Source organism: Lathyrus oleraceus, chromosome 6, assembly GCF_024323335.1.
Source record: "Lathyrus oleraceus cultivar Zhongwan6 chromosome 6, CAAS_Psat_ZW6_1.0, whole genome shotgun sequence".
Taxonomy (NCBI): Eukaryota; Viridiplantae; Streptophyta; class Magnoliopsida; order Fabales; family Fabaceae; genus Lathyrus; species Lathyrus oleraceus.
In genome coordinates, this window is record NC_066584.1 from 468,316,948 (window position 1) to 468,339,550 (window position 22,603).

At 37.1% G+C, this 22,603-nt stretch overlaps 1 protein-coding gene across 2 annotated transcripts; it reads left to right on the forward strand.

Moving 5' to 3' along the window:
* Window positions 1-15,089: 15,089 nt before the first annotated feature.
* Window positions 15,090-19,837, forward strand: LOC127092557 (triacylglycerol lipase 1). Of its 2 annotated transcripts, XM_051031457.1 has the most exons (9): window positions 15,090-15,504; window positions 15,589-15,705; window positions 17,237-17,377; window positions 18,146-18,256; window positions 18,346-18,489; window positions 18,568-18,608; window positions 18,721-18,797; window positions 19,087-19,182; window positions 19,364-19,837. In XM_051031457.1, exons 1-9 carry the CDS (start codon window positions 15,337-15,339, stop codon window positions 19,684-19,686), a joined length of 1,218 nt encoding a protein of 405 aa, XP_050887414.1. In that variant the 5' UTR covers window positions 15,090-15,336; the 3' UTR covers window positions 19,687-19,837. The 2 variants fall into 2 exon arrangements, with proteins under 2 accessions (XP_050887414.1, XP_050887413.1); XM_051031456.1 differs by having other exon boundaries at window positions 18,346-18,608.
* The last annotated feature ends 2,766 nt before the right edge of the window (window positions 19,838-22,603 follow it).

Genomic DNA, 22,603 nt, shown 5'->3' on the forward strand with positions numbered 1-22,603 from the left:
TTCATCAAAGTTACGAAACTGGTGAATCAAATGAAGGTATGTGGAGAAGTGTTGACATCAAGATCTGTTGTTGGAAAGATCTTGAGGTCGTTGGCTCCAAAGTTCGACCATGTGGTAGTAGCCATAGAAGAGTTGAACGATTTATCTAAACTGACAAAGGAAGAGCTTCAAGGGACGCTTGAATCTCATGAACAAAGAATGGCTGAAAGAGCTACATGAAAGTCGAAAAGTGATATGGCTTTGCAGGCACAACCAACAAAAGAAAGAAAAGGAAAAGGAAGTTGGAATGGCAACAAAGTCAGAGGAGGTTACAACAATTCAACTGGTCGAAATCAGCAAGAAGAGAACTGGTCGAATCAGAGAAAACCCTGGAACCAAGGCAAGCAAAGAGGTGGTGTTGCAGGTAGAGGAAGAAGAGGTGGTCAAAATCCAGACAAGAGTCACATTCAGTGTTACAATTGTCATAAGTATGATCACTATTCTAGTGATTGTCCAGAAAAGAAGAAGAATCAAGAAACTTATGCAAAGCTGGCGAAACATGAAGAAGAAAAGACGTTGCTGATGGTTACAACAAGAGATGAAGAGAGATTCAAGGACCTTTGGTACTTGGACTCAGGATGCTCATCACACATGTCTGAAAGGAAAGATTGGTTTGTCAACATAAAGTCCTCAATAAAGAACATGGTGAAATTTGCAAATGACAACACTCTAGCAGCTGAAGGTGTTGGTGATGTTCTGATTATAAGGAAAGATGGCAAGAGGTCAGTAATTTCAAATGTGTTATACATACCAGGCATGAAGATCAATTTGCTCAGCATATGACAGTTAGTTGAAAAGAATTACAAGGTGTCGATCAAAGACAAGATGATGAGAGTTCTCAACTCAAATGGAAGTATAATCTTGAAGGCTCCAATGTCTCAGAATAGAACCTTCAAGATTGAACTAAATGTGATGGAGCATAAGTGCCTTACAACAACAACCAACATAGATGAATGGATATGGAATTATAGACTTATCCATCTTAATTTCAAAAACATTAGAGATTTGAAGAGAAGAAATATGGTTTCAGGATTATAAAAAATCGACATTCCAAACGAAGTGTGTGAAGATTGCGTACAGGCGAAGCAACATAAGAACAACTTCAGTAACGATGCAAGAAGCAAGTCGAAGATACTTCTTGAAGTCATATACTCTGATGTATGTGGTCCTCTCCAGGTGGATTCGATTGGAGGTAACAAATACTTTGTTACACTCATAGATGATTTCAGTCGAAAACTATGGTCTTACCTGATCAAAAAGAAAAGTTAAGTGATCGAGATATTTACCAAGTTTAAATCTATGGTTGAAAGACAAAACGGTTGAAAGATCAAGATTTTGAGGACTGATGGTGGTGGAGAATATGTGTCGAAAGACTTTAATGCATTATGTGTGAAAGAATGGATTGTGCATGAGGTGGTCCCACCCTACACTCCACAACAGAATGGAGTCGCAGAAAGGAAGAATATAACCATTATGAATATGGTTAGAAGTATGTTGAAAGGAAAACATCTACCCAAAGAATTATGGGGAGAAGTTCTGTCGACTGTGACATATATTATGAACAGATGTCAGACAAAGAAGCTAGAAGGAATCACATCAGAAGAATGTTGGTCTGGTGTTAGGCCTAACTTGATTCATCTTAAGGTGTTTGGATCTATAACACATAGACATGTGCCATATCAGTTGAGAAGAAAACTTGATGACAAGTCAAATCAGATGATCCTGATAGGATATCATTCGACTGGAGGATACAAGTTATTTGACCCAGTGAATAAGCAAGTGGTGAGCAACAGGGTTGTGATCATATATGAGATTAAGGAGTGGGATTGGACTGCGAATGTCAAGAAAGATTCAGTGAGAATCTTTTATGATGAACCGGCTAGTGAAGTCGAAAGAGAAGTTCGACAAGAAGAAGTTAGAGGTGAAGCAGACCCAAACAGACCTCAAAGAACAAGACACATGCCTGAAAGGTTTCAAGAATGTGTGAGTACATCATATGATGTGGTCAATGAAAAAGGTGAGCTGATACGCTATGCTTTCTACGTAGATGTCAAAGCAGTCAATGCAGTTGAGGCATTGAAAGGTTCGAAGTGGATGAAAGCAATGAACGAAGAGTTGAAGTCAATCAAAGTCAACAACACCTGGTCACTTGTCGAATTACCCCAAGACAAGAAGACAATCAATGCGAAATGGGTATACAAGATGAAGTTGAACCCCATAGGAGAAGTGACTCGACACAAGGCGAGCCTTATGGCAAAAGGATTTCTTCAGAAATAAGGAACCGACTTTGATGAAGTTTTTGCACCTGTTGCTAGGATCGAAACAATCAGGTTGGTTGTTGGTCTAGCAAACATGAACAACTAGCAGATGTATCATATGGATGTAGAATGTGCATTCCTGAATGGGCTCTTAGAAAAAGAAGTTTATGTTGCACAACCAGTTGGGTTTGTGAAACAAGGCGAAGAAAGAAAGGCGTACAGGTTGCATAAAGCCCTGTACGGACTTAAACAAGCTCCAAGAGCTTGGAACAAGAAGATATATGGATTTCTAAGGGAGAAGGAATTTGTGAAGTCAAAATATGAAAATGGAGTATATGTAAGAAGAAGCAAGAGTGAATTGCTTATACTATGTCTCTATGTCGATGACTTGTTGAAAACAGGTAGCTGCAAGAAGGAGATCGAAGACTTCAAAGGTGATCTCAACATGGAATTCAAAATGTTAGATCTGGGTGATATTTCATATTTCCTTGGCATCGAATTCTACAAGAGTGGTATAGGTTTGATGATGCATCAAAGAAGGTATGCAGGTGAAATACTCAAGAGATTTGAGATGTAAGATTGCAACCCAACTTCGACTCCAGCTGATCCCTTGTTACAACTGTCGAAAGATTCAGATGAAGATGATGTCAACCCATCCCAATATAGAAGACTTATTGTGTCACTTCGATACCTTTGTCACACAAGGCCTGACTTAGCATACAATGTAGGTATGGTGAGTAAATTCATGCAAAAGCCAAAGGTATCACATATAGCAGCGACGGAGAGGATACTAAGGTATCTGAAAGGAACTCTCGACTATGACATTTTGTTTCCTGCAACTGATGAAGAAAAAGAATTCAAATTAGTGGGATACACCGACTCAAGTTGGTGTAGTGATGCTGAGGATAAAAAATACATAGATGACTATGTGTTTATGCTAGGTGGTGCACCAGTTGCTCGGAGTTCGAGAAAGGAACCAGTAGTGGCATTACCGTCGTGCTAAGCAGAATACATAACTTCTTCCTTTTGTGCATGTCAAGCAACATGGATGGTGAATCTGGTCGAAGAGATAACAACGAAGAGTCATGAGGCAATTACCATGAAGATCAACAGCATGTCAGCTATCAATCTGGAAAAGAATCCAATAGCACATGGTCGAAGCAAGCACATTGAGATGAGGTTCCATTATCTTCGAGAGCAGGTAGCAGATGGGAAGATGAATGTGGAACACTGCAGAACTGAGAATCATATTGTAGACATCATGACAAAGGGAATGCATGTTGAAGTATTCATAAGACTAAGGGCTATGATGAATGTAGATAACTTAGACACAATGAATTAGGTGACGTGTTAAATTGTAATTCCTTGTGTCGAAGCAGGTTGCTCGACAGAACAAGGAAGTGTCGAACCACCTAGGGTGTTGAGTTGTGTTAGTGTGTCAAAGTGTCGAAGCATGTTGCTTCATACATGATTTCAACTTATGCCTATTTTATTAGTGTTAGCTATTTTGAACTTTTATAGTTTTGGGCTTTGACTTGAGCTTCAAGTTAACATAAATCTATAAATAGAGGGAGTGACCCTTATTCTTATAATGAAGTGAATAGAGTATTCATAACATTGTATTCCCAGTATTTTGCAGTTGCAAAGTGAATAAAAAGTTTTCCATAGTTTGTGGACAGAGAGAAACTCTGCAGGATTTTAATTCTTCTTCTCCTTTATCGTTCTTTACTTTCTTTCTTTCTCCATTGTTCTTCTCTTTTCATTGTTATTGTGTGGGTGATAACAATCTTGTTCATCAAGATTGATTGAAATTCTCCATAGTTTTTTGGTGGATTTCCAACAACTTTCTTTTAGCTTTTATTATGTAGTAATATGAAGTTTAAAACATCATTAAACTTTGATTATGTTTGTAAAATGTTATAAAACTCTTTGTTGTTTTGGCCATTTTACATACATCATTTGAATGTATTGTTCTACTCAATACATAAATTGATTGTAAAATTTAAATTAAGTGTATGTTAACGAACTTGATGAATGAATTCAAACTTTAAAAATGATAATGAGAAACGTGTAATATAAATACAAGTGAGACTCGTGCATTAGCACATGTAAGTTACTAGTATTTAATAAAACACTTGCATATTTTCATTTTTAAGTGTAAAAAAACTAACAATAAAATCAAAGTGATCAAGTTAAATTTCAAACATTAAAATGATTTTTTTAAAAGGTAACTACACATTATACAACACACTAAAATATAAACATCATTTATAACCATGTTGTTTTCCATAATGCAGGCAACCAAAAAGGAACAAAATATTCCCCTTTGACAAATTTTGGAAAAACAACATTTTCAAAAACATACAAGATGTGCAACATAAATTGAGTATTAAGCACACCATACATAAGCACACAGAACAAACAACAATAGCAACAAAAGTAGCACAATCAGAAAAAACAAAATATGGTTGCTACACAATCACAATGCTCCATACAGTTAGGAACATAATCAGTCAGCATGCACACAATCATAGTAAGTAGTTGTCAGTTAGGTAGGTCAGAAGTCAACACACACCACAACTACACATCAAGCTACATAATATCAGAGTTCTTACATAATCAGTAGATCAACTCACACATGTTCTAAGGCTAGATGCCAGACTAGATGTGTAACACCCTTCTAAAATACCCCAAATATTTAATTAAAATAACAACATATAAATCAGAGTAATCATGCAATTAAGGGTGTCACACATTTATTTCGCACCATTCGTCATACTATTTAGTCATGCTCATTATTTAACTCAAAACATAAAGTATTGCACAATACGCAGCGGATAGAGATCAAATCGATCATTCAAAACATGTAACATACTACATGTAAACTGGTTCAACAAACATCAACAACACAATTAAAAATGTTCCCTCCCGATGTTACATCTATCAGAGCATGACCCACTAAGGAGACTACACTAGACTCCAAGCATTAGCTTCTACTCAATCACTGCTCGTTACCTGAAAAATAGTTGTAAGGGTGAGTTCCTCAATCGATATAATAAGCATTATAGAATATAATGTCATGTTAAGTAATTTAACACATTAATCACCCTAATCGTATCACACATTCAGTAACGGCACATCAACTCAAATATCATACTCAATATCAACACAATCCATACTCATGCTCAATGCCAACACAACACACGTATAACATTGGAATACATCCATTCATATTATACACTACACGTATATTATGCAATGAGACTCCATGCATGCGGTACCGACTATTCGTGAACATATAGTTCAACTTCACCGACCAAATCCAGGTACGGCTACCAAGCTCACCAGTCCCACTCATTTGAGACCTAGTGACTCACATCACTAATTCCTCACCATGGGAATTAGCTACCACCCCAAGGGCCATGCTATGCACGCTAATTCACCTAGCATGCAAACATCAAAAACAGTCCAAATGACTAACATCACTAATTCCTCACCATGGGAATTAGCTACCACCATAAAGGCCACATTATGCACTCTAATCACCTAGCAATGCAACATCACAACAATAACCCACAATGGACCGATGCTCACTCTCTAAGCCATAAAACAGTCCATTCACAACACATGCATAACATACACATTCACAACGTTATGCATACCATCATACAGTATCAACACATGTATCAACACATCATATCATGTCAAATAATTAAACACAGTATTAACACACTCTACTAATACCTATACTGCTCAAAACAGCGGGAAATAATCCCTACTATATCACACACCGATATAGGCAACCATCAATTAGGCACACAACATTTTAATTAACAATTTTTCCACTCTGCAACAGTGTTAACCGGTTAACGCCCTGGGTTAACCGGTTAACGCAGCACAAACACGCTTCCTGCCCAAAACTTAACAGTGTTAACCGGTTAACGCCCTGGGTTAACCGGTTAACGCAGCACAAACAGCAATATCTCAGCAATCACAACAGTGTTAACCGGTTAACACCCTGGGTTAACCGGTTAACGCAGACAAAACAACAATTATTCAGAATACATAACAGTGTTAACCGGTTAACACCCTGGGTTAACCGGTTAACGCAAGACAGAAGCTGTTCCTGCGCTAACACAAGGCAGAATGCAGAATTCTCCGCATTTTCCGCAGTTGGAGGACTTCCGGACCTCCGATTCCAATTCCGTAAAAAGCTATACGTTCGGAAATTCACAACTAACCCAAACACAGATTCAATTACAGCCTAAACACAGTTTTATCCAACATAATTTTCCAGCATTCATAATCCCAATTAGGGTCAATTCAACGGCTTATCACTACCCATTACATGCTAACCCATAATACCCATTAAACGACGATAAACCCCCCTTACCTGAGTTAATCCGGCAATCTCTAAGCTCCAAGCTTTTCTCTTCTCCAACCTTTGCCCTTGCTCTTCCTCTTTGCCCTTTCTCCACTTTCCACTTTTCAGCCGCTTCTCTGTTTCACGTAAAACTCTTTTTACCAAATGGGATTCTTTTTCCTTACTTCACACTTATATATTTTCCAATAATTATTATTATTCCAAAATAATAATAATAATAATCCAATAACTCCAATTATTTAACTAAATTAATAAATATAATATTAATTTAAATCAAATAATTATCTTATTTTTATTGGGGTGTTACAACTCTCCCCCACTAAAAGAGTTTTCGTCCTCGAAAACATACCTCAAGCGAATAACTCCGGATAAGACTCCTTCATCTGACTCTCCAGTTCCCAAGTCACATTGCCACCAACTGGTCCTCCCCAAGCTACCTTCACCAAGGCAATCTCTTTACCCCGCAACTGCTTCAACTCTCGATCCTCAATCCTCATAGGTGATGTTTCAACAGTCAGGTTATCTCTCACCTGTACATCATCTATTTGGACTACATGCGACGGATCATGAATGTACCTCCTCAACTGAGACACATGAAAAACCTCATGCAAATTCGCAAGCGACGGCGGTAAAGCGATACGATAGGCTACCTCCCCTATCCTCTCCAAAATCTGATAAGGACCAATAAATCGAGGTGTCAACTTCTTCGACTTCAAAGCTCGACCAACACCAGTTATCGGAGTGACACGAAGAAACACATGATCTCCCTCTTGAAACTCAAGTGACTTCCTCCTCTTGTCGTGATAACTCTTCTGACGACTCTGAGCAATTCTCATCTTCTCCTGAATCATCTTAATCTTTTCCGTGGTTTGTTGAACAATCTCCGGTCCAACCACAACACTCTCACCGGACTCATACCAACATAAAGGTGTCCGACATCTCCTACCATACAAAGCTTCAAACGGTGCCATACCAATGCTCGAATGAAAACTATTGTTGTAGGTAAACTCAATCAAAGGAAAATAACAATCCCAAGCACCTCCCTTTTCCAAAACACAAGCTCTCAAAAGATCTTCCAATGACTGAATCGTCCTCTCAGTCTGACCATCAGTCTGCGGATGATATGCAGAACTCAATCTCAGCTTAGTTCCCAAAGCCCTCTGCAAACCTTCCCAGAACTTCGATGTAAATCTAGGATCTCTGTCCGAAACAATACTCGACGGAATACCATGCAAACTTACAATTTTCTCAATATACAACTCAGCTAATCTCTCTAACGGATAATCCATTCTGATCGGAATGAAATGAGCCGACTTTGTCAATCTGTCAACAATCACCCAAATAGCTTCACAATTCTTATTTGTCCTCGGCAAACCAGACACAAAATCCATATTGATACTATCCCACTTCCACTCTGGAATAGTCAACGGTTGCATTAGCCCAGACGGCTTCTGATGCTCAATCTTTGACTTCTGACAAGTCAAACAGGAATAAACAAAACTCGCAATTTCTCTTTTCATTCCCGGCCACCAAAATAACTTTTTCAAATCATGATACATCTTCGTAGCTCCAGGATGAATACTCAGGCCACTACGATGTCCTTCCTCAAGAATACTCTTCTTAAGTTCGGTAACATCCGGAATACGCACCCGATTCCCAAATTTCAAAATACCATTCTCATCAACTCTGAATTCACCACCTTGACCTTGATTCACTAAAGTCAACTTATCAACCAAAAGCACATCGGATTTCTGACCCTCTCTAATCTCATCCAGAATACTACTCGTTAACTTCAACATTCCCAATTTAACACTATTGTGAGTACTCTCACACACCAAACTCAAGTCTCTAAACTGCTCAATTAAATCCAATTCTTTAACCATTAACATAGACATATGCAATGATTTCCGACTCAATGCATCAGCCACCACGTTTGCTTTACCCGGATGGTAATTCAAACCAAAGTCATAATCCTTCAGAAACTCTAACCATCTCCTCTGTCTCATATTCAACTCTTTCTGATCAAACAAATACTTTAAACTTTTATGGTCACTGAAAACCTCAAATCTTGACCCGTACAAGTAATGCCTCCATAACTTCAGAGCAAATACCACAGCTGCCAACTCTAAATCGTGTGTCGGGTAGTTCCTTTCATGAATCCTCAGTTGTCTCGAAGCATAAGCTATAACCTGCTTATTCTGCATCAACACACCACCCAAACCCAACAATGAAGCATCACAGTAAACCTCAAATGATTCCGACGAACTCGGTAATATCAGAATAGGAGCAGTAGTCAACCTTCTCTTTAACTCTTGGAAACTTTCTTCATAATTTGAGTCCCAAACAAATGCTTGCCCCTTTCTAGTCAACATCGTCAACGGTAACGCCAACTTAGAAAATCCCTCAATGAATTTCCTATAGTAACCAACCAATCCAAGGAAACTTCGAATCTCAGCAACAGACTTCGGAGCTTCCCACTTAGACACCGCTTCTATCATAGAAGGATCAACAGCAACACCACCTCTTGAAATTACATGACCAAGAAAACTAACCTCTTCTAACCAAAATTCACACTTAGACAGTTTAGCAAATAACTTCTTTTCTCGGAGAACTCCTAAAACCACTCTCAAATGCTCAGCATGCTCTTCTTCAGATTTCGAATACACCAAAATATCGTCAATAAACACCACAACAAACTGATCTAGGTACGGATGGAAAATCCTATTCATATACTCCATAAACACTCCAGGCGCATTAGTCACACCAAAAGGCATTACAGAATACTCATAATGTCCATACCTTGTTCTGAAAGCAGTCTTCTGAATATCCTCAGCTTTCACACGTATCTGATGATAACCCGATCTCAAATCTATTTTGCTGAACACACTCGCACCAACCAACTGATCCATCAAATCATCAATTCTCGGCAAAGGATACCGATTCTTGATTATCACTTTATTCAGTTGCCTGTAGTCCACACACAACCTCATAGTACCTTCTTTCTTCTTAACCAATAACACTGGTGCACCCCACGGTGACACACTCAGACGAATAAATTTCTTATCCAACAGATCTTCCAACTGACTCTTCAATTCAGTTAACTCAACAGCAGACATACGGTACGGAGCCATCGATATCGGTCTAGTACCAGGTACCAAATCAATCGAGAACTCAACTTCACGCTCTGGCGGTAATTCATTCACTTCTTCTGGAAACACATCAGGAAAATCGCACACCACTGCTAGATCACAAATCGCCAGTTTATCTTTAGCCTCCAAAGTCGCTAACAGCATAAACAACTCTGCCCCATCTGCTACTGCCTCATTCACCTGCCTCGCTGATAGAACCAAACTCTCTCCTTCCTCAATCTCAGGAAAGATCACAGTCTTATCAAAACAGTTGATAGAAACCCGGTTAGACACCAACCAGTTCATACCCAGAATAACATCAATCTGCACTAGTGGAAGACACACTAGGTCTATCCCAAAGTCTCTACCAAAAATACTCAAAGGACAATTTAAACAAACTGAAGTAGTAGTCACTGAACCCTTCGCAGGAGTATCAATCACCATACTACCATGCATCTTAGATATCTCTAACTTAAGTTTCACAGCACAGTCCAAAGATATAAAGGAATGAGTAGCACCGGTGTCAATAATAGCTACAAGAGGAAAGCCATTAATATAACACGTACCTCGGATCAAACGGTCGTCTACAAAAGTCTCAGAACCCGATAAAGCAAAGACCTTGCCTCCCGACTGGTTCTCCTTCTTTGGCTTAGGACACTGTGGACTGATATGACCCACCTCTCCACAGTTGAAGCAAGTCAGAGTCTTCAACCGGCACTCTGCAGCCAAATGACCACCTTTACCACACTTGAAACACTTCTTCTCGGCACTGGTACACTCGTGGAAACGATGTCCCGCCTGACCACATCTGTAACACTTAGCAGGAGCACTAGAGTCTCCCCCACTAGGCCTCTTCATTCCACTCTGTCTCTGGAAACCTTTGCCAGCTGCATACGGTTTCCCACGATCATTCTGATTCTTGCCTTTCCTATCAACCCTCTGCTGATAGCTCTCCGCTCTGGCTTTGGTATCCTGTTCAAAAATTCTGCAACAGTCAACCAAATCAGAAAACACTCTAATCCGCTGATATCCAATAGCCTGCTTGATCTCGGGACGCAACCCGTTCTCAAACTTCACACATTTTGAAAATTCTCCAGCAGCCTCATTATAGGGAGTATAATACTTTGACAGCTCTGTGAACTTAGCAGCATACTCAGTAACAGACCTGTTACCCTGTTTCAATTCCAAGAACTCTATCTCTTTCTTTCCTCTGACATCCTCTGGAAAGTACTTCCTCAGAAATCTCTCTCTGAATACAGCCCAAGTGATCTCAGCATTCCCAGCAGTTTCCAACTCAGTGCGGGTAGCAACCCACCAATCATCCGCTTCTTCTGACAGCATATGCGTACCGAACCTGACCTTCTGGTTATCGGCACACTCAGTCACTCGGAAGATTCTCTCTATCTCCTTCAACCACTTCTGAGCGCCATCTGGATCGTATGCTCCCTTGAACATTGGAGGATTGTTCTTCTGGAACTCACTCAATTGACGAGCAGCTCCCATTCCCACAACATTCGGATTCCCTCCAAGTACTCCAGCTAGCATACCCAGAGCCTCAGCAATCGCAGCATCGTCTCTACCTCTTCCAGCCATCTCTATTCTGAAAACCCGACAAGCTAAAACAATAAGTACTGATAGGGTTACACAACACCTATCCCGTACAGGGGAAACAGAATAATCACGACTCGACTCGACCAACTATGCTCTGATACCACTAATGTAACACCCTTCTAAAATACCCCAAATATTTAATTAAAATAACAACATATAAATCAGAGTAATCATGCAATTAAGGGTGTCACACATTTATTTCGCACCATTCGTCATACTATTTAGTCATGCTCATTATTTAACTCAAAACATAAAGTATTGCACAATACGCAGCGGATAGAGATCAAATCGATCATTCAAAACATGTAACATACTACATGTAAACTGGTTCAACAAACATCAACAACACAATTAAAAATGTTCCCTCCCGATGTTACATCTATCAGAGCATGACCCACTAAGGAGACTACACTAGACTCCAAGCATTAGCTTCTACTCAATCACTGCTCGTTACCTGAAAAATAGTTGTAAGGGTGAGTTCCTCAATCGATATAATAAGCATTATAGAATATAATGTCATGTTAAGTAATTTAACACATTAATCACCCTAATCGTATCACACATTCAGTAACGGCACATCAACTCAAATATCATACTCAATATCAACACAATCCATACTCATGCTCAATGCCAACACAACACACGTATAACATTGGAATACATCCATTCATATTATACACTACACGTATATTATGCAATGAGACTCCATGCATGCGGTACCGACTATTCGTGAACATATAGTTCAACTTCACCGACCAAATCCAGGTACGGCTACCAAGCTCACCAGTCCCACTCATTTGAGACCTAGTGACTCACATCACTAATTCCTCACCATGGGAATTAGCTACCACCCCAAGGGCCATGCTATGCACGCTAATTCACCTAGCATGCAAACATCAAAAACAGTCCAAATGACTAACATCACTAATTCCTCACCATGGGAATTAGCTACCACCATAAAGGCCACATTATGCACTCTAATCACCTAGCAATGCAACATCACAACAATAACCCACAATGGACCGATGCTCACTCTCTAAGCCATAAAACAGTCCATTCACAACACATGCATAACATACACATTCACAACGTTATGCATACCATCATACAGTATCAACACATGTATCAACACATCATATCATGTCAAATAATTAAACACAGTATTAGCACACTCTACTAATACCTATACTGCTCAAAACAGCGGGAAATAATCCCTACTATATCACACACCGATATAGGCAACCATCAATTAGGCACACAACATTTTAATTAACAATTTTTCCACTCTGCAACAGTGTTAACCGGTTAACGCCCTGGGTTAACCGGTTAACGCAACACAAACACGCTTCCTGCCCAAAACTTAACAGTGTTAACCGGTTAACGCCCTGGGTTAACCGGTTAACGCAGCACAAACAACAATATCTCAGCAATCACAACAGTGTTAACCGGTTAACACCCTGGGTTAACCGGTTAACGCAGACAAAACAACAATTATTCAGAATACATAACAGTGTTAACCGGTTAACACCCTGGGTTAACCGGTTAATGCAAGACAGAAGCTGTTCCTGCGCTAACACAAGGCAGAATGCAGAATTCTCCGCATTTTCCGCCGTTGGAGGACTTCCGGACCTCCGATTCCAATTCCGTAAAAAGCTATACGTTCGGAAATTCACAACTAACCCAAACACAGATTCAATTACAGCCTAAACACAGTTTTATCCAACATAATTTTCCAGCATTCATAATCCCAATTAGGGTCAATTCAACGGCTTATCACTACCCATTACATGCTAACCCATAATACCCATTAAACGACGATAAACCCCCCTTACCTGAGTTAATCCGGCAATCTCTAAGCTCCAAGCTTTTCTCTTCTCCAACCTTTGTCCTTGCTCTTCCTCTTTGCCCTTTCTCCACTTTCCACTTTTCAGCCGCTTCTCTGTTTCACGTAAAACTCTTTTTACCAAATGGGATTCTTTTTCCTTACTTCACACTTATATATTTTCCAATAATAATTATTATTCCAAAATAATAATAATAATAGTCCAATAATTCCAATTATTTAACTAAATTAATAAATATAATATTAATTTAAATCAAATAATTATCTTATTTTTATTGGGGTGTTACAAGATGCTCCAGCATGTGAGCACACATGTTGACAATGCTCCACAAATAACATTTAGTAGTCAGTTATCTGGAACACACTACTCCCCCTTTGTATCACAATTTGGTAAAGGTAGAAAGAAAACCATATCAGTCAGTAGCAGAAAAGATACTCATTCATTGTTAGTGGTAACACAACTATAAACATAGATGAGTAATAGTTGGAGAGAATAACATAACTGATCCATGAATGTTTAGAAACATACAATCATACAGAAACACATGGAATAATTAAATTTCAGGCTAAATCTTCAGACCAACCATCCGATTCAATTAAAGTAACCCAATCTTCATCAACATTTGAGTTAGAATCATGTGTTTGGACTAGTCTCTTATTCAAAGACTTCATCTTTGTCAGAGACTTCTTCCAAGTCATAGATGCTCCAACATATGTCCCCACTTTGAATTTTTCTAAATCCTTCTTCAGATACTCTAAAGCCCTAGCCTTCTTCCCAGACGTGTCTTCCAGCATATTGACCTCTTTAGCTTTAGTTTTTCCAGATGATTGACTCATTTTTGAAAAGAATGAGAAGACTTGAGAGAGGGAGAGTGAACACAATAGTGAATCCAAAAGATAAATAGAAGAATAACTTCCTTGCTTGTAACGATGGATCAATTAAAAGGAAAGTTTGAACTTGGAATAATCAACCTTATTTCACGTGAACCACATACCTTAGGAGAAAGATACTTTCTTGTTCTCCTTGCACGCCTCCCTAACTTTGACTGCTATAGACTCTCACATATGCAAATACCAAGAGCACCCATTGATCTTTCAAATTGAATTACATCTAAGGCCTTAGTAAATATTTCAGCTAACTGTTTTTCAGTTGCTACATGCTCAAGGTTGACAACTTTATCTTCCACAAGTTTTGTGATGAAATGATGCCTTTTGTCAATGTGCTTGGTTCTATTGTGTTGGACATGATTCTTTGAAATATTAATGGCACTCAAGTTGTCACAAAACAATATCATGACATCTTGTTCGATATTGCACTCCTTCAACATCTATTTCATCCAGAGAAATTGAGTACAACTACTCCTTGCAGGAATATACTCAGCTTTAGCGGTAGATAATATGACACAACTCTGCTTCTCGTTGAACCATGAGATTAAATTATTGCCAAGAAAGAAACACCCATCAAATGTGTTTTTTCTATCATTTGCACTTCTAGCCCAATCAACATCACAATACCCTACTAACACTAAATTGGTACTATGTGAATATAGAATTTCATACCGTATTTGCACTTCTAGAATTTTTTAGAAATGATTTTGCCTCTTAACAAAAAAAAAAAATCTTGCTATAGAAAATGTAGAGATTTTTTAAAATGTCTAATGACAACTTCCGTTTGTCTGATTTTTTAAAAATATAAAACTTCTACATTTAAGTTTCTTGTTTAAAAAAAATAATCTAAAAGTTATTAGAATTAACTTTTCATTTTAAAATTAGTTTTTTTTAACAAACACTATAAAAGTGTTATTTTTTCTTTAAAAAATCAATGATAAACAGACGCCATCTAATCTTTAGCAAAAAGGAAAAATAACAACAACCAAACTAACGGTAAACAGTTGTATCTTAAGCCTGCAGTTAGAAGTTTTATAAAACACGCGCCACCGAGCGCGTGGAAACGATGGATAGCCTGCCGAACCCGCGAGTATTATAGAATACGAGTGTTGCTTGCGACTATGATCAATAATCAAAGGCCAATCAAGGCAACACAATTGGTCAAAGCGAGTTGAGAATTTGGGGATGGACGCTATGGTACGGTTGACGACGACACTTGCCATAACCATCTCCCTTCTCTCAACCTTCGCAAACATCGCTCTCACCTTCGACGGCGGCGGCGACACCAAACAACAACCAACTCTCTGCGGAGAACTCGTTCTCCCCGCCGGTTACCCTTGCTCCGAACATGTGGTACCAATTTACTACGCTTTTCCAATGATACCCTTGTTAGGTAGCGTTTTTTTATTTTAATTTATTTTATTGCTTTCGTTTCAGATTCAAACAAAGGATGGTTTCTTGTTAGGTCTTCAGCGTGTGTCTTCTTCTGCGAGTATTGGTTATCATGCTCGAGAATCAAGACCTCCGGTTCTGCTTCTACATGGCCTATTCATGGTTATACTTCACTATCTCCTTTACTTTTACTCTATACATTTACAATGTCATTGTAATTTAGTTTGTGTATATGTTTGGTTTCAAGTTTGGATAAATTTATAGTATAATTGATTTTGCCTCCAGAAATGATTATATTTGAAGCTAAAATTTGTAGCTTCTCAGTTTAAACGTGTTTTTTATATTGAAATTTATAAGTCACTTTACCTTTAACTCTTTTTTAGTTACAATCAATTTTACAGTTTATAAGTGTTTTTTATATTGAATTTTATAAGTCACTTTACCTTTAACTCTTTTTTAGTTAAATCAATTTTACAAAATCAATTTTCTTCAACTTAGAACCAAACACACACTGAATCAATTTTACTATCTCTAGAATCAATTTTGACTAATTCAAAAGAGGAACCAAACATAAAATAATATGCTGATAAGTAGTACAATATATAACTTTTTCTTTTGAACTTTCAATATTATGTTTTGAGGTTAAAGGTAGTGCACTGTCAGTGTAAAGAAATATTACACTAACATCCAATCAAAATATTTTAAATTGCCAAATCATAACAGTATTTTAAAAATAAAAATGTGATGTGGTGGGATACATGAGTCTCATTGGTTGACAGTGTAAAAATATTTTACACTGTCAGTGCATATTCCTTTTTCTGTTATGTTTTCTGTCTTAGCACATAGGCTGAGATGTTTTACCATCTTTAGGTACTATTTTTTATTTCAATATATTAATGTATAAGTATAATAAGGCTTTGATATCTTGGTATTTCAAAGTGGGAAGTTTCAAGGTTTTGTAACTAAGTTCTCTTGGTGTATGTTTGATTCTACTTTTAAAGGAGGAGAAATTGTTTCTCAAGGTGTAAAGTTGACTTTGACATGTTTGATGTTCTTAAGTAGAATCGATTTTGCCCCTTAGTGTCTGTTTTGTTCTGCAATGACAAAAATTGATTAGTAAAGTTGAGTTGAATGGATAGAGATTTATGTTTGAATACATTTGCACAAAAGTGAGTTAAATAATAAATTCCAATATAAAAATAATGTTCGGACTCAAAAAGTACAAATCCTATCTTCAAGTTAGAATGAATTCTAGAGGCAACATCAGTTCTACTCGAGAGCAATAAAATATGTCGAATTCAATATTACACATTCAAAATCAATATTGGATGCTCCAAACGGGAAACTAATATTGGACATAATTGATTCTAAATTAAAGCTATAATCTGGGGCTTTTGTCTATATAAATGATTTTAAACCTCAAATTTGTTGTGAAACCCACTTTGAATATAATCACTTATTTCAAAATTAATTTTTGTCACTATTAGTCATATTTGCAGTGTTTTGGGCAGGGTTTGAATTGGTGTTTAAAATATACTTCTGTATGCAACAATTTGCATGATGTGCTGTCTTTTTTTAGGGGAAAGAGAGTTTTTAAGTCTTTTTAGTGTGAGTTGTGAGTTTCCCTTTAAAGTTTTAACTGACTTAATCTCATCGCTGATAATTGTTTTTTTATGGCATTTGATACAATCAGGCAGGTGATGCATGGTTTTTAAATACACCAGAACAATCATTGGGCTTCATCCTTGCGGATCATGGTTTTGATGTTTGGGTCGGAAATGTGCGTGGAACACGTTGGAGCCATGGCCATATATCTTTATCAGAGAAGAATAGGGTGAGTAATTGGCTTTATCCTTCATGTGATATAACTTATTATGTCTCAGCTGTATGCAATAGTTATGTTTATTTTTTCAACTGATGAAATTGAATTTTTTAAATTTTAAACCATGGGTGTTTCAGAAAATTGCAAGTTGAATTTGAAACTCTATTACTTAAACTCTTACTTCTGAATTTAATACCTAAAATTTCAGTTTGTAATGTTTGAAAATATTTGGACTACAAGTTCTAAATGTATTAAGGGAACAATAAGCATTTGATCATATAAAATCTAAGTGAGGTCACACTATGTCATCTAATAATTTCAATTAGATTACCTCTGAATGTTTTCAACAAATTTCACTTATATTAATTAGTAGAGACTGTGTATAATTGTTTTCAGTATTGAAACTACCGATTTTCAGAACCAGTTAGATTTTCAAGCAGACTTCTAATTAGGAAGTACTGATGATGATGTCAAAAACGGAGAGCAGCATGGACAAATAATTAATGCTTCATTCGAGAGACTGTTAATATTCATCGATCTTAAGAAGTTGGTTCACTATGTCATTTTTAGTTATATATTGTCAAGGTTCAAACATTTTTACCTTATTAATGCCTAACTATCACTGACGGAAGAGTTGGACTCAAAGTATGTTATACATTTTGCCATGTTTGTTATGTGAGTGAAGTGATACAATTATGACTTGGGCTTCGGTCCCTCATTTTTCCAAAAAGAAAATAAAAGTGACATGAGTATGACTAATTGATCTTTGTCATTTTGCAGCATTTTTGGGATTGGAGCTGGCAGGAATTAGCCCTGTATGATCTTGCAGAAATGATCAATTTTATTAATTCAGTGACAAACTCAAAGCTATTTGTTGTTGGGCATTCACAGGTATTTATGATTCCTGTAAATCATCATCTTTTCACCTTTTATCAGTATTTGGAATTGCATACATTTTATCAATTTCTCATCTATCTTAGGGGACGATTATATCTTTGGCTGCTTTTACTCAACCTGAGATAGTAGAAAAGGTGGAAGCAGCAGCTCTTCTATCTCCAATATCATACTTGAATCATGTTAGTGCACCTATGGTACAAAGAATGGTAAAGATGCACATTGATCAGGTATTTCTTGCTGCTTTCTATTATTTTTCACAGTCAAAGTTGATATTTAATATGAAATTGATTGCTGGTTTTGTTCAGATGATTGTTACAATGGGTGTTCATGAACTGAACTTCAAAAGGTTCCACTTTTTCTTCTGTCCTCTTTTTTTCCTTTAAATTTGCATGTGTTCATCGGTGTATTTCTAGTTAAGCAAATTTTCACTGTGTGTATTTTCCGGAACTCATTTTCAGTGACTGGGGAGCCAATCTCTTGGTTTCCTTATGCGATACGCGTCTAAGTTGCAGTGACATGCTGTCATCCATTACAGGTTCGTGTCTCTCACACTGCCTCTGTGTATATGTCTGTTTAGAAGGTTTTGACCGAGTTCACATGCGAGTCTTTGTTTATCTGATACATATTGTGGTGATCAAACTTTTCAGATCAGGTTATATTGAATGCCTAGGCATGATTCAAAGAATGTCCTCTCTCATTTGGATCAATAATTTAGGATTTTTTTTGGGCGCAGTCCGCATGTTTCAATAATTATGTAGTGTTTTGTGTTTTACTTCCTTTTTTCGGTTACTGCTTCTACTCATGACATTAAAATTAAATTACAGGAAAGAATTGTTGCTTCAATGAGTCACGCGTGGCTTATTATCTTGAACAAGAACCTCACCCATCATCCTCCAAAAACTTGAACCACCTTTTCCAGAGTATGCTCCATATTCCATTATCTTCAATTGACTTTTTTATGTGACAATTTTGCTGTGACTTTCCTGACTATGCATGGCTCCTGACTTCCCTGACAATTTGTCTACAATATGCCTTAGAAATCAGTATTCATGTGCTATTATGGTTCTGTCTCTGTCTCTGATGATCTCATATGTTCCACAGTGATCCGCAAAGGTACTTTCTCCAAGTATGATTATGGAAAGCTTAGAAATCTAAAAGAGTATGGCAACATCAAACCACCTAAATTCGATCTCAGCCGCATACCCAAGTCACTGCCTTTGTGGATGGCTTATGGGGGAAATGATGCTTTAGCAGATATAACTGATTTCCAGCACACACTTGAAGAACTGCCATCCACACCAGAGGTGGTTTATCTTGAAAAGTATGGTCATGTTGACTTCATTTTAAGCTTGCAAGCAAAACAAGATCTTTATGACCCTATCATCAATTTTTTCAATTCAATGGGGAAAGTTAGTAGTATTTAAAGCTCGTTTCTTTCCATTAAGATGAATGTAAGATACAGTGGAGTTCCTCCACTTTGATCTTCTGCCTGTAAATAATATGATGATGACAGATCCCACTTGTCTGGCTTAAAGAGAAGGGAAATTGAAATGCTGTTAGACCTTGCGTGATTCATATACCATTTTGTATAAGAGAAAAGCGAAATTGAAACGCCGTTAGACCCTGCGTGATTCATATACCATTTTGTTAGACCTTGCGTGATTGATATACCATTTCGTCTATTTGCGGTTTTGATGATGACAAATTAAACAAAGTAAAATAATAATGGCAGATACTATTTGGATACATGTCAGCATTTTTAAATATTTTAAATCTCATCTGAATGATATTTTAATGTAGAAAATATAAAAAAATATTTTGGAAATTGAAAAAACAAATTATAAATTACTGAAATAGAAAATAAATTCATCCTCTTCATCGTGTCCAGATTTCTGCAATCTTTCCTTCATCGTTTTTCTACAACCTCAGATTTCCTTCAGCTCCTTCATCGTTTGCCTGCAAAAACGTTTATCTTCATCGTGTGTCCAGTTCGCCGTTCTGTTGATGATGTCGCAACAATCCGATTTCATCAATGGAAGTAGATCTTCAAGTCATTCTAGGTATGTATGCAAGTGTTGTTTGGATGCTCCATTGATGACAACATGGACAAATGCTAACCCAAGTCGTTGTTTATATGGATGTTGGATGTATAAGGTATGCATAATGATTTCCATTGATGTTTACAAATTCAATGTTAATGGTCTGGTATGTTGATGTTTACAACTTCATCTCCAATGATGCTTACATGTTCAAAATTTCAAGAAATACACTCACTTTGTTTGGTTGGATGAGGAGTTGAATCATAGGGCAAAAGAGTTAATCTATGCACTATTAAAGAACATAAATGAAGAGAAGGTGACGATTAAATCTTACAAAGCAAAAGAGGAAGAATTGAAGATGAAAGTGAAGATGTTGAAGAAACAGTTGAAGATTAATTGGATGTTATTGTTTGTTATGTTGTTTGCATTTGTTGGGACAACATTGATGAAATAGGTTGTAGGTTAATTAGGTTTTAGGTTCTGTTCTTATGTTGTCTGATATAATATTGTAATAGAATTTGAATGAAAGTATTTATTATGTTATAATATTGTCCGATACAATGGTTATTTTGTTATGTTGTTATGTTGTTATTAGGATATGCATGTTATAAAGTACTGATAATGTTGTTTGATATATTGAAAATACTGTCAAAATGAACATTAATATAACCAATATACATAATTGATATAATTTGAACTCAAAATACTATCAAAATGAACATTAATATACAACCAATATACTTAACATTGACCTTGTTTGAACATTAATATATGAACATCCAAAATAAAATCCAAGACAGTACTTGAGTCAAAATGAAACTACTTAAGTCATAAATTAGTTAAGTCATAAACTAATTAAGTCATACCATACAACCAAAATAACTCATAAACTACTTAAGTCTTAATGAAACTATTCTTGAGTAGGTTGAGGAACTTGTGAACTTTGTGCAATTTTTGTTTGCTTTTCTTTGGACTTTTTTGTTCCCTTTCCACCTTTCACTTTATTAGTCTTCTTTGACTTATTACCATCCTTTGGAATTGCTCTGTCAGCTACCCATTTACCTTTACAACTCCTCTTATTATGTCCCATAGCACCATATTTTGCACATGTGACAGTTGAAAATCTCCTTGGTAGTATGTGGGGATTTCTAGGTTCATCATTCATCTTGTTCCTCTGTTTTTTGGCCTGCTTATGGATCTCCTCATCACTGGTGGTGCCATTGTATTCAAATCATCTACAGGCCATAATTATGGTCCATTGGTTGGATACACAATGTTTAAGTAAGTGTCCATAAATGTAGATTTCCTAAACAAAACAGAACAAATGTCCATAAACAAAACATACCAAGTATAGAAAAACAAAACATAACAAGTATACATAAACAAAACAGACCTATAACATGCAGTAACATAATCCTCAGACTGTTTCTTGATGTTCCATATACAGATAATTACATGACAACAAGGTATACCAGACAAGTCCCACTTTCTGCATGAGCAAGCTTCCCTTTTCAGGTTAACACAGTAAGTTTCAATGCCATTGGTGACACCAAATATGGATAAGTCATCATCACCATGCCATGTGGGACTCCACCCTTGTGCTTCATTCTTATTCTTCTCAATAACCAACTGAATTCTAGGAAATATGGATCCAGTGTAGTCATGTAGCAACTTCTTCTGATTTGTCATCCTCTTGGTGATGTGATACTTGATGTCTTCCAATAGAGTGATAATAGGCTTCTTCCTATGCTCCAATATTGCCCTATTGAATGCTTCACACATATTGTTCACTTGTAAGTCACACTTTGAATATGTTCTGAAGTGCGATTTGCTCCAATGGCAAGCAGGGACATCTAACATATCTTTCCATCCATAAGAATCCTTTTTTTCCAGCTTCATCTACCTCATATGCAACTGGAAAATTTTGGTTATTTCCATCCCTCCCTACTGTTTCCATTAATTGTCCACCATAACCCCCTTTTAAGAAACATGCATCCAACCCAATAAGAGGTCTGCATGTCTTTGCAAACCCTGTCTTGCAAGCCTCTAAACAGACATAAATTCTTTCAAACACATGGTTTCCATTACTATCAGCACATTGTATTACAACAGTACTATTAGGATTTGATTTCAATAACTCTTGTCCATAACTTCTCAAATGAGTGAATTGCTCAATACCAGCCCCTTGAACTAACTCCGTTTCTTTCCTCTTTGCCCTGTATGCCTGATCATGTGATAGTTTCACTCCCCATCTCTCAACAGCTTCAGCTCTGAGGGGACCACAAGGACAACAATACATACC

Coding starts and splice junctions, on each gene's coding strand:
- LOC127092557 (XM_051031456.1), top strand. CDS start 15,337: ATGGACGCTATGGTACGGTTGACGACGACACTTGCCATAACCATCTCC. Junction 18,798..19,086: donor CATGCTGTCATCCATTACAG/GTTCGTGTCTCT, acceptor ATTAAATTACAG/GAAAGAATTGTTGCTTCAAT. Junction 19,183..19,363: donor CTTGAACCACCTTTTCCAGA/GTATGCTCCATA, acceptor TATGTTCCACAG/TGATCCGCAAAGGTACTTTC.